Source organism: Neodiprion lecontei, chromosome 7 (genome assembly GCF_021901455.1).
Source record: "Neodiprion lecontei isolate iyNeoLeco1 chromosome 7, iyNeoLeco1.1, whole genome shotgun sequence".
Lineage (NCBI taxonomy): Eukaryota > Metazoa > Arthropoda > Insecta > Hymenoptera > Diprionidae > Neodiprion > Neodiprion lecontei.
The window spans coordinates 5,322,042-5,334,938 of NC_060266.1; the positions used below are offsets into that span (position 1 = coordinate 5,322,042).

A 12,897-nucleotide genomic window follows, 5' to 3' on the forward strand; every position below is an offset into this window, starting at 1 on the left:
TGAGCGTGCAGTAACTCCAGAAAATCACGATGCCTCAGGAAATTTTCGAAGATTGAAAAAGTTGGTTTTGGAAAAATAGAAAAATGCATGACTCACGATAGAAATTCGCTGGGTACGTAACTCCACGGTGCCGGATTACCGAATATCGAATTTATCGTCGAGGATGTTCCGAATGTGCTTATCAGAACGACAGGACATTTGAATTTGTGAACGTAGGCGAGCAAAGCGTCGTTAACAAAGAGCTCCGTAACTATTACATCGAATTTTTCATCCGATTCCCACAGTGCTTTTGCCTCGGGTGTTTCCAAAATCGCTTCCGTTGTCGACATTCCCATGAAATAGAACCCGAATGGCTTCAACAGGATGTTTACCCTCGCGAAGTCCAGGACGTTCATCTGATCTTTAATTAATTTTATTAATAACAAAACTATTCTAACATCTATCTTATAAATAAATTTGCAATATTTTCGAGCTTTCGTATTACTTTGATCTCAACAGTGTGCTTTCTTATATCATTTTTAAAACATTTATCATTGTTTTTTAGGGCACGTGTTTAATTATTTTTTACTCAACCTGCACTAAATGAAATAATTTTATTTACTGATTTAAATGATCTATTCTATATGGTTGCCGAATTTACTCCAGATGTGATTTATAACACTCCGTGCGCCTGACGCACTGAGAAAGGCAACCGGAATTACTATCCGTCATTTTCAGGTTGAGAACCGCATCCCGTGGACTTTGAATTTGATAAATAATAAATGACGATTGAGATGCGATGCTCAACCTGAATATGACTGATAGTAATTCCGATTGCCTTTTTCAGTGCGTCAGGCGCACGTACTTCGGCGCCTGCAGATCGGCAACCGGGCGTTACAATTTCGATTCAGAGTTAGTGAATTGTAGGTCCGGTTGTCTATCTGCAGGCGCCAAGATGATTCCCACGTTTAGATTCGGTATACAGAAATTCACGATATGATAGGAATAAACTTTTTATTTACTTATTGGCGAATCTTGAATAATGAAATATTCGTTCAGGAAGTATTTAATGTAATAAACTAATTAAGGGAACGTTTTTATATGTAACCTACTTGTAACTGCACTGTGCAAAATTGTAAAAAAAAAATATGAACAGTAGTTGAAGTGTCGTACTCACTGGTCATCGGAACGGCGTTCCATGAGATCTCTCTGTAATTCGAGGCGTTGAAGCCGGTGTTGAACGGCACAAACATCGTAACATCGTGGCCTTTTTTAGCCAGGGCATGCATAAGGGGCGAAGTTACGGTGAGATGAGATTTTATCGCGACAGGAAAAAGTCCTAGAATACGGGCGCCGAGTACTTCTTGCCCTGCAAGTGAGAGAAGCACGCATGCTGCGAGCAGGTGCATCTGAAAATTGATAGAATATTGTTATTTCGGAAAACAAGTTGAGAAGTTATTATTGTTTCGATTTTAACGCATTTAGCAAATAGCCGATGAGCGTAAAAATTTAAAAAGATTAGAGAATAGAGAGATCAGAAGATTGAATTTCGAAAAGCGCCTAAATCGCTTTTCTTGGCAATATTTAAAATAGGGAATATCGAAGTACAGAAAAGTTAAGATGTAATAAAAAAAAATATCGTACAAATTCGGTCATGTTATTATTCAATCTAATGATGCTATTTTATGGCTCTCTATACCTCTCATCTATATCTGACCTTTCTACATTTTTCTCTCTATCGACGAATCAAAAAATATTATGACTATAAAATAATCAATCTGAATGAGTAAAGGAGTGAAAACACAATGAGCTTCAACTAATTGAAATTGATAAAATGATACGCTTTCCTAATTCTAAAAATGATTCAGTAATCATATGATCGATTCAAAATTATTCACAGTACAAATGGCGCTTTTGCAGTTAAAGTCTGCGATTTCCTAATTTTCTTTCAGATTGAGGAAATTATTCAGTTGCATTGATTCTGTAATCGCACGAAGATTTTTCAAATATTGAGCTGTAAAAATTCCACATTTTAGAATGCGATGATGAACATCATATGTATGGCGTATAACGGGTGTAAATCTTTGTAACAAACAACACGATAAATAATCCCGCAAGAAATACTCAGCATTTAGAATTAACGAATTTGATTAACGAATTTTTCTGACTACAGAGTATAAAGTCTGTAAACAAGAATATTTTGTTCAAAAAAAGAAGCCTCAAAGAATAGAATATAGAATAAAGACGCAGGGACAGAAGAAGATATCTAGAAATCATTACGTACCGAAGAATTCTTGTACATAGCGAGAATTTCGTGTTTATTTAACTAAACTGGCATCTCTTTTCTATTCGGAATGTCGTTTAGTTTGGCGTGCGGCTTGCCGGATGATCGAATCACGCAAAATTCACGATCACACTTTACACTAATCAAATTTACAGCGTGGAGTGATGTAATTTTTACCGTTGATCTGATTCCTCGTCAGGGATTCACTGCTCACTAACCAGAGCTCTGAGCATCACTGAGACTAGAGTTCAGTAATTTTTTTCCGGCTGTAGTATACCTATTTAGAAATTCTCCAATCACGCTCCGAGTTTCTGTTGGAATCGAGTACCGTATACGATAATAACAACAGCAGAGATAAACGGATGTATGTAACAGCGCAATAGATAAAGTGGCCAATGAATGACCGAGCTTCAGATATTACATTCGTATGCTGCGAAGATCTCATTGGAAAAATCGAAAATGCAAAATACTGAAATTGCAAACAATACTGAGAGAAATTTTTAGTTCCGGTTACCGCTCAGTCTTTAACTATTTTCATTTTTACCGCAATCGAAAAATATAGTTCTCTTTCTCATTACGATCACTGTTGCTATATTTTCTTGCAACTGTTGCGAAAATATAATGCTTGTGCAAGAATAAATTGACGTTGAAGCCTTATTTAACCAAAAAAGTAGAGTGAACCTCACAAACTGATTTTGCGTTGCAATAACCAAAAAAGGATCGACGATATCGCAAAATGGTTACGCGTACCTCGTTTTTCGTAATTCCAACAATATTCAAACAGTTTTTTTAACGATACCTGTTTTACTAAATGTTTCTTGTTATACATAACAAATGAAATTTTCCTCAGTGAATAAGCATCGACGTCGTAGCTTCATTTTTTATATTTAAAATCTAGCCGGTAGGTTCTTCTGATTTGACGTTTATGCGATAGCTCAATTTATTCAGAACATTATACAGATTTTAATTTTTTATTTTTTTTATATTTTCAGCTGAAATCAAACGCGAATGACAAAGATTTTCCAACGATCCATTCATAAAAAATTAAATATTCACCTGAATTTTAATCGCGTCTTACTACAGATCGTGGAATGTTTTATTGTTAGTATAATTAATGTATTCCTGTTTCTAACGGATTCTCGCAGCTCTCGTCGAAGGATGTTGAACCGAAATAATATTTTACATGCGAATGTCGTCGCTGAATATTGTGTGAGAATTAACGTGTTCAATGATAGAATGAAATACTATTCAGTAGAAATAGAGTAACAACAAATTGTACTTTTTTTTTTTTTGTAACATTTACTCGATAATTGAACTACCAAACTTCATCGCGATTATTTATCTGCATTGTTGAACAACTGCGTGGAAATCGTTTCTACGGACTGATCGAAAATATATATTTATAATATTCTTTCCTTTTTTAAAGTACAAAATCATATTATCTGGCAATTTTCTTTATTAGATTACTGCTTCCGTAGGAAAACGACTGTTTGAAGATTTTATAAATAGTGAAATCTAATCATATTAGCTAACTCTTTTCCAAATATTGGCATGTAACATTCTATTTTCCGTCATATATTTCAATTCGTGCCTGGTACCATGGCTTCATTGATCCAGCATAAATCGATCGAATTATTACGATGAAAAAAAGTTACAAAATTTATGTTAATTTTATACTCAAAGTTTTAATTTTCGGTTGTTTTTAATAATGAAATTATAGCCATGAATTGTATGGTCGAGAGACGTATAAATTTCACTGTGTCACTCGCACATTCATCAACTTACATTTATCTGAGAATTTTTTTGTTTTGAATTTTTACAAAAAAAAAACTGAGACTAGTTATCTAAAGCCTTGACGATTTTTTGTGATACGCATTACTAGTAAGACTTGAAAAGTTGTCTTTTTGCATCTCAGATAAGGCAATCGCAATATCTAATTACGATGCGTAAGACGTAATTCGTTTTTCAAGCATGTCCGGAATCAATAAACTACAGAACACGTGACAACAATTGCAAACCTGTTTTCTTAAAAATTTAATCATGCCTATCTTTGCTACGGATGAACTAAGCTGGAAATTATCCAACTGTATATCCTTGTCGAAGATAATAAATTTCAAATTCTCACTCATCTCTATCAGACAACCTCTAATCAATATAAGCTTATCTTCCATGATAGCAGATGTTACTGTAAAGTTACAAACCTATTTATTTAAGAATAATTCGAAAGTAGATAACTGGGAAAACATATCAAGGAGCTCTTTTTGAAACCTATTTATTAGAATTTTCGTGATCAATTGTTCACAGAGAATATATTTTTAGAAACTTTGAACGCATTATACTGTCATAATATTGAAGATGCAGTATGAAAAGGAGTTTTAAATTAAATTATTATAAAATATTTATCCAAAAGAGATTGAATCTGCGACCGCTAAGCATTGTTCTATCAAATTCTCCTAGTTCACACGTGTGATAAAATAATATTTTACACCTTATCAAGATATGCATTATTTTGTAATTATAATTTGTGTCCACCGATTTAATTTGGCACAGAATAAAACTTGATATTGAAAATTTTGGATTACGATCTTTTGAGGTATAAAATTCAAAACAGTGGGAACAATATGAGGAGAAAATGAACTAATTAAACTCGAATAAAAGCTTGAACTCAATCAATTTCTGTTGCATCGGTGTTTAAGAAATTGGTTAGCTAAAAATCGATACTTTTTAATTTTTTTATTACGAGATATCCGTATATTGAGTATTTATCAAATGATTATGTTCGTAAAAGCTTAGCTTTCAATGCTTGAATTAAAATCACTTGAAAATTGTTAAAAAAATTTAGCAGATTCGTTCGATTTAACAATAATTATTATATACGATTGCTTTTTTTATTAGAAAGATTATTTTTTACGAAGTGAGAATTCGATATTGCTACATGTTGATCATAATCAATCTCTATGCAATGTTGTAAAATTAAATATATAACATTGGCAACAGAATAAAAAAACACGTATTTAATTCCAGAATTTGTAGAAAAAAATCTAATGAATAAAATACAGCGATCCATAGTATAACGAAACAGAATAAATTAACCAAATTTTTAGCAATTTTGAATCGATTCGAAACGAAGCATCGACATATCTAAGTTTTTGTTTATAATATCAATATTTTATATTTTTTTAATTTTGAACAGATTCTCGTAGTTTACGGTTACATTAATTTAAAAAATAATAAATGCTCGAATATCTCGTACGAAAATTAATATAAAAAAAAGCTTCAATTTTTGGTCTGCAACCAAGCTCATAAATCTTTTGTCATTATTTTTAGATGCAGTTTTTCAGCGTAGACTAAGCATACATTTACCTACAAATCCCGGTGCAGATGTACCTGCAGAGCTCTTGCGCACCTGGCGCACCTGCGAATAGAATCGAGGTTTTCCTTCCACCCCTGGAGGGTGCAGTGAAGGCTGCTGTTCGCAACACGCGACAGTTGTTTTAGGAAGTTTCATCGGAGAACGTCAGATTTCAAATTGCACCGCAGTGAAAATAGTCGTGAATAAAAGAGAGTCGCGTCTGTTTTCCCGATTGAGAAAAAGGCAAATGCACCCCACAATTAACTCGAGGCCGAAATATGACGCCGTTTTACGACTCTCAGGATTTTTATAAGAAGATGATTGAGCTGCAGGAAAGGTTGCGGAAAAGGTGCGTCTCAATTCGGCCTTCGTCTGTCTATTTTCTCATTTCATTTATTCTTTTATTCTCCTATTTTTACAACTATGCCTAATAGATCAACACGCGATACACAGATAATAATAAATATGGTTATTTTTTAATCGTACTGTTCATACAGCGAAGAGGAGAGAATGAAGCTGGAGGAAAGATTCAATTTACTATCGCAGGATTCTCGTAATAGGTGAGTTTCAATAACAATCATATTAATGAGTAATGATTTGAGAAAATAGGAGATCCTTTATTTAATCCCAGTATTTATACATCCTTGATGAAGAAACATTTCAGCATTGCAAATATTGGTGCAGTTTTTAATGAAGTACGTACTATGTTAATTCGTATAATACACTATAAATAAGAATGATCACATGGACAGTAAATACTTCAATTACTGGACGCAGTGATGAAATTTTTTTTATCCAGATTCGTTCAGCGTTTTTCATATACGAAGAATTGATTATCGTAATAGCATCTCCCGAGATGTACGAGTATACTTGGTTTTTTCTGCTCGATTCTCATGATTAAAGGTTTTTTTTATTATCCGTCTAATGACGTCTTGTCCTTGAACCGATCTTGTGTATAAATGTAAGGAATGATCAGAGGCTCTGCTCAGATATTACGAACATTCAGTTTATTCCTCTAATATCGATCAGGTGGCCACCAGGTTTGGGGAATGTATACAATCGATATTCTAAACATAACTCTGGTGACACGCGTTCAGGGATAGACAAAAGTTGTGAAGCAGCTGTTAAGCGATGCAACTGCAGAAAATTCCTCGTTGTATAATAGGATTATCGTATTTCGTACAGCTCGGAGAATTTGGCCATTCGGTGAATTTCGATCATTTGTATATAAAGTATCTTTACATACTGTACAGTAAATAGGAACTTGGCAGCAATATTTATCCGCATGTTTTGTTCGTGAAAAGATATCTGAAATGTTTCGCAGGTTTCTTAAACCTCGAAATTTCCAAGCCATTGCTCGACTTGACAGAATCGTTAGGGAATTTTTTTTTATAACAGTAGGTACAGTTTCTTGAAAGTATTCTTCTGGTCCAAGATAGGTGAATTCGGTGATCAATTTTTGGTATTCCAGACGAGAAGCCTGTATCAACAACCTTAGAATGAGATACATCGAGTTTCTCGAAGAACAGCGTCTTCGCGATGAAAGAAATCACGAAATTCTAGGAGCGCTAGATAAGATTGACGGTAGTCTAGCACGCATGACCGCCAGGACCGATCGCTTAGGAATTTTACGGGTAAGTTGAAGGCTGCAAATATTACTTCTTAGTCGCGTATCAAAGCAAACAACTACGCGATCGCATTAGACTATTTCGAAATTTCAAAGCGAACAGAAACTTTTTCGCTGACATTAATGCTAAATGTCACCGACAGTCGGTAACCCTTTTAGTTCAATTTGTCGAGAAAGATGTCAGTTTTGTCCGACTATTTTCATCCCAGTGTAGTCTTACCGATAGACATTGCAGTGCGGCTTGACTGTCGTTTGTTACCTGTAAAATCGCAACTAACTCATTCCGAGTTCCTATCCTTTACAGAAACAGTATGAAGCCTATTTGCTACGTTTGTACGCGAACCGAAGTGCAGGTGGAAATGGCGACAGCGGCGTTGGCAGCCACAATGATGAGAAACCATCGAAAACCGGTGTCCAGCAGACAAGAAGAAACCGTGGTCCAACGCAAAACGCTACAGACAACTCTGCAACCTTCATTCCTCAGACAAATTATCCCCAGAGTTACCTGGGCTCTTCGAACACGTCACAGTTCAATGTCCCGAGATACGCTGGGGGCCAAGAAATCCGTCCAGAAGTTGAGGTTTTCCAAAAAAGTGGTCAAGGCGATGGTCCCAAGGTTGCGCAATCCGGCCACACACAGCAGCTCTTCTGCGGTACTAGAGATTTGAACTTGCAAAATATTCCCACGTCTCAAACGCAGCTAGCGAAACAGTTCTCTGAGCCTCAATTCCCAAGACCGAGTCACCAGTTTGCATCTTCGACGAGGTTCCGGGACGTTTCCAATCCGTATCTGGCGGAGAATCCGAGGTCACCTTACCTGGTCGATCAGGTTGATCCGTCGATGATTGGTCTGAGGTCCGATAGAACGAATGTGAGGATGATACCGGAATTTCCGATCGACTTAACAGACGAAAATTTCGGGCCGTACAGACACAGCACGCCGCTTCCTGGTTATCTGGACTACTCGACTCGGTACTTGAGAAACCCTTCGGGACATGAAGCAATGAACCTTGCTCTCAGGTCTGGATTCACCAGGACCGATTTGGAGAACGTTGTTCATAGAAACGAGCAGATTTTACCTAGGGATTATCTTCACAATTCGGAGACTATTAAGCCTTCTTTGCAAACCTCGAAGTTGGCTTCGGAAAAACGAAGAACTTTGGATCACAACCCGAGTGAAGAAACGTACGAGGATGATCTTGACCAGTACATAAACAGAATTCGAAGTCTCCATCGGGAGAATAATCAAAGTCTGGAGGTGCTTGACATTGAACAAAACACTAGCGGAGATCTACTCAATGCTACACTGTCGGAAGATGGACCGTTGGAACCCTTGGCGCTTCACTCGGATGATAAAGTCAAAATCAAGAAAATTGATGCACCAGGAGTTGCGGATAATTTTGAGGCGGCAACTACAGCGGTCTTTTCAAACAATCGTGATATTCCTAATTCCAAGTTGCAGCAAATGATGAACGATAAGAATTTTGCCGCAAAGCCAAAGCTCGTAGAATCAGACGTCATTAGTCAGGCAGCATTGGAGTCCGATGTGACACTTGACAATTTATCTATTTCCGCGACAAGAGATGACATACTTTCGGAAACAGCTTCTCTCGGCGTAAGCCATATCCAAGATAAGTCTGCAGTGGCCAGTGATAAATTTAAACCGAAGGTTGAGCCACCCATCACAGATTTGAGAGCTACGGATTTAAATATCGAAGTGGTTGCGACAGTGTCTAAAAATAGCCCTGCTGATCTAAATGTACTTTTGCCAAATAAACCTGGTGAAATTCAAGTACCAAACTCCGCCCGGGAGGAATATTTAAGTACGCTGAAAAAGAGTCGCGATCTTGACAAAAAAATTACCGCAGACAAACCAACGCTGGAAAACGTTCCAACGAGAGATGAGGATTTTTCACCCGAGGAGACGGAAGTTCACGAAGATATCGAAGGAGACAAGGTGACGCTGATCAAACCGGAACAAGTTAACGAACAAGTAATCGACGTTGTTAAGGAATTGCGGCCACCAAGTTTGCAGCACTACGAGAGAAACATTGTTGAAGTTCACGTTAATGATGAAGACAAGAAAGATAAAAATACGCCAAAAATATTGCCTGATGATACTGGGAAACAAATCACTGCGTTAGACTTACCCGAGAACGATAAAAAGCAATTGGAAGCGATTCCAGACGCTTCGTATCAGGATGACGCATTGGAAAGACAATTCGAGCAGAATCCAGATCAGGAATACTCAAATTACGACCACTACTCTGCACAAAATCTTCCCCAGGATGTCAATGAAAGTCTTGACACCGGTCAAAGGTTTGAGCAGAATCCTCAACAGTCATACGATCCTGACACACACGAGCAGCTTGATTACGACGGGAAACCAATTGACAATGAATTTGCTCAGGTGCAGCAGTCTCACGGTCCTGAACCTGATCAACTGGAAGATTCTAACCAAGTCTGTAACACTGATCAACAATACCAGCCGGATACGACGCAACAGTACGCACAAGAATCAAATCCACATGATCCATATGGACAGTACTCAACTGACCCCAGCCAACAATACGTGGCTGATCCTAATGAAGAGTACAGACATGATTCTAACGAACAGCACATAGTTGGTTCTGATGAACAGTATGTGGTTAATCCCAACGATCACTACACAGCTGATCCAAACGAGCAGTATTCAGCTGATCCAAATGATCAGTATTCAGGAAATGTGGATGAAAATTATCCAACTGATCCAAACGCACAATACGGTTACTATGACGATAAATCGTACCAGAATGATCAGAATGCAGCGTACGATAATGCTGGAAATGAACAGTACGATTACGGGGATAATCAAGGCTACGAGCACGATCCAAATCAGCAGTATGAACAGGACCCAAGTCAGCAGTATGAACAAGATCCAAGTCAGCACTATGAACAGGATCCAAGTCAGCAGTATGAACAAGATCCAAGTCAGCAGTATGAACAGGATCCAAATCAGCAGTATGAACAGGACCCAAGTCAGCAGTATGAACAAGATCCGAGTCAGCAGTATGAACAAGATCCGAATCAGCAGTATGAACAGGACCCAAGTCAGCAGTATGAACAGGACCCAAGTCAGCAGTATGAACAAGATCCGAGTCAGCAGTATGAACAAGATCCAAATCAGCAGTATGAACAGGACCCAAGTCAGCAGTATGAACAAGATCCGAGTCAGCAGTATGAACAGGATCCAAGTCAGCAGTATGAACAGGATCCAAGTCAGCAGTATGAACATGATCCAAATCAGGAGTATGAACATGATCCAAACCAGCAGTTTGTGCCTGAATCTTACGCGCGGGATACTGACCAGGAATACAAAGAGCAAGGATATGGAGAAAATCAGGGCTACGATCCAACCGGCTACGAAGAGTCCGAACAGCATGGCAATCTGGAGGTTGGTGATCATCCGGACGAAATTTATGAGAACCGTAACGTGAATTTGGAATTGTCCGAGCAACATTATCTAGCTGTCGATACCGAGAAAAGCAACAGGACTACAAGTCACGAGGTAGCAGAGTCCGATGACACCAGAGTAAAAGATCATTCTGTCGAAGAGAAGAAGAAAGATAAGGATGTGATTAGGGCTCTATTGGAATCGGACACCGAGAGTACCATTGAAAGAAATCCTTCAAACAACACTGAGAGTGATTTCGACTTTAATTAATGTCTAATAATTGTTCCGTTGAGATCCCCTTCATTCCAAGTATCTATTATTCGTTTATCGTACCGTTACACAGTGAAAAAGAGTATTTATTGTATATATATTTATGTATTGAGATATGATATTTATCAATAAATGTTACAGCCAGCCTCGAAAGAGGCTGTGAACCACAACTGGAATTGAAACGAAACATTTTCATTCATATCGTGAACTTCGATGACCGATAGTTCAAAGAATTCTCCAACAGCAGTGATTGACAAAAGTTTTCCAGCCCGCATCTGGTTATGGTGAATTATTTCCGTCTGGATCGATAGCAAAACGTGGAAGAGTCCGCGGCGCTGGTCATGTTCATACGTTCAAAGCTGGGAAGCTGGTTTATAATAATAAACAAATATGAGGCGTCTGTTCTTATTTCCAGCAAAAGCGTCGACCGCCGCAGCTGGTTTCTGGTTCTTATGGATTTTCCGTCGGCCAATCGTCGCGTCGTTCGGACGATACGCGAAGGCGAGTTTGCGCCAATCAAACGTTCCGTTTCCGCGTTTCGCATCGCCATCAATTCCCGAGTCGTCGTACCGGCGGTATTCCGATGTTCCTGGCTTCAGTGTACATTGTATACTCTCCGAATGGGCACCGACTATCCGACAATCGTTCAACTGCAACCAGGCCTTGCATCAAATACGCACCTGCAGTGTGACCTTAGCGACGACGCCGATTCGCCGTTGTGAGACGCATTAATCCGTCTGGCAGTGTGGCTACCTATCCTATCCGCGAAACATCGCGTGCTGTACAATAATTAACCCGGTCACTGAGGAGAAGAGAAAAATTCAAAAGTTAGTAACAAGGCGGAAACGTCAGGAGTGCAGCAGCTGACATTTGTGACTCCAGGGCGTGTGTTGCTCGTCAGTTTTATGGGGCACCATGCAATCGGACCTGAATCCTCCTTCATCTGCTTTTCTCACCCCGTCGCATTTCACACTATAAACATTCGGTGCGACGTCTCACAATTCTCTCCCTCTCTCTCACATATTTAATCTTCGTAAACACAAACGCGGGGAGATTAACGAATTGTTATTGGACACTATCAGCCACCGTAGCCACGCGTTAACAACGTCATCGCTGTAACGTGTTTGTTTCCGTTCAGCTGATATAATCATCCAAGGGTCATTCCAGCGTGGTTCGAATTTTTCGAGAAAACTCTCGGCTTATATTTATAAACAGAATGCGTTTACGACTCGCGACGTATACGAAGGCTGATCGTTATTACACGAAGAGGGAACTTAATGTTGTTAATTTTTTTTGTTCACATCGTGACATTCGAATCTTCAAAATACAGATAAACATTCTGCAAATTTGGGTAGAATACTTTATCAGCAATTTTGTAACGCATTTTTTTTTTATTCTGCGTGATTATTAGTTTATTCTGGAACATTAAATTTATTTCATTCGCTCAATTCTTACCAACCATTTTAGAATTTGCCATCAAGTCGATAATCATCGGATAACGCGAATAATTTATATGTAACACGACCAGTGCTACAGAAACTATAAATGCCTGATTGAACATTTCTTTATAAATTCTAAAACTCTAAATTGAGTTAATCCATTCTATGACGGTCCTAGAAAAATAATTAGTAATCTTGTAGAAGAAAATTTTACAGAATAACGCCAAAGTCGGTGTTTAAACTTTGTACAGAACTCGACGTTTTTTCCCCTGAAAAGTATTGTCGAAAATGTTAATGATTTTGAGTTAAAACATATCAAACCAATAAAAGTCAAATATTTTTGAATTGAACTATTACCGCGAACTAAAAACAACGAACACATTTTACATCAACTTGTGCACATAACTGGAAAAAAACCGTCACATATCACTTTAGAAATTGTCGCAGGTATCAAATTGATTATTATCTTATCGTTAGTTGTGATAATTAGCACCGTGTAGTTCTGTTCTAAAA

The 12,897-nt window shown here is 38.0% G+C and overlaps 3 protein-coding genes across 11 annotated transcripts in view; 2 read left to right on the forward strand and 1 right to left on the reverse strand.

Annotated features, from left to right (window-relative positions):
- Window positions 1-12,897, reverse strand: part of LOC107221053 (UDP-glycosyltransferase UGT5) — a 32,956-nt gene that overhangs the window by 3,151 nt on the left and 16,908 nt on the right. For 2 of the 4 annotated variants that reach the window (XM_015659914.2, XM_015659913.2), the window contains exons 2-3: window positions 1,157-1,388; window positions 97-400 (exon numbers count right to left, since the gene is read on the reverse strand). In XM_015659914.2, coding sequence (XP_015515400.1) covers window positions 97-400; window positions 1,157-1,388 — 536 coding nt within the window. Of the gene's footprint in view, window positions 1-96; window positions 401-1,156; window positions 1,389-2,263; window positions 2,535-12,897 lie in introns of those variants that run through there. The other 2 variants (XM_015659912.2, XM_015659911.2) reach the window with 2 other exon arrangements.
- On the forward strand, window positions 5,639-11,115 carry LOC107221050. Of its 4 annotated transcripts, XM_046745530.1 has the most exons (5): window positions 5,639-5,964; window positions 6,113-6,175; window positions 7,087-7,249; window positions 7,547-9,947; window positions 9,996-11,115. In XM_046745530.1, exons 1-5 carry the CDS (start codon window positions 5,894-5,896, stop codon window positions 10,943-10,945), a joined length of 3,648 nt encoding a protein of 1,215 aa, XP_046601486.1. In that variant the 5' UTR covers window positions 5,639-5,893; the 3' UTR covers window positions 10,946-11,115. The 4 variants fall into 4 exon arrangements, with proteins under 4 accessions (XP_046601486.1, XP_046601485.1, XP_046601487.1 ...); XM_046745529.1 differs by having other exon boundaries at window positions 5,641-5,964; window positions 7,547-11,115; XM_046745531.1 differs by lacking the exons at window positions 5,639-5,964; window positions 6,113-6,175 and adding an exon at window positions 6,303-7,012 and having other exon boundaries at window positions 7,547-11,115.
- The window catches only part of LOC107221051 (AMP deaminase 2), a 32,565-nt gene continuing 31,111 nt past the window's right edge, over window positions 11,444-12,897 (forward strand). For 2 of the 3 annotated variants that reach the window (XM_046745533.1, XM_046745538.1), the window contains exon 1: window positions 11,444-11,772. The gene's annotated coding sequence lies outside the window, so the exon portion shown is untranslated. Of the gene's footprint in view, window positions 11,773-11,818; window positions 11,931-12,897 lie in introns of those variants that run through there. The other variant, XM_046745534.1, reaches the window with a different exon arrangement.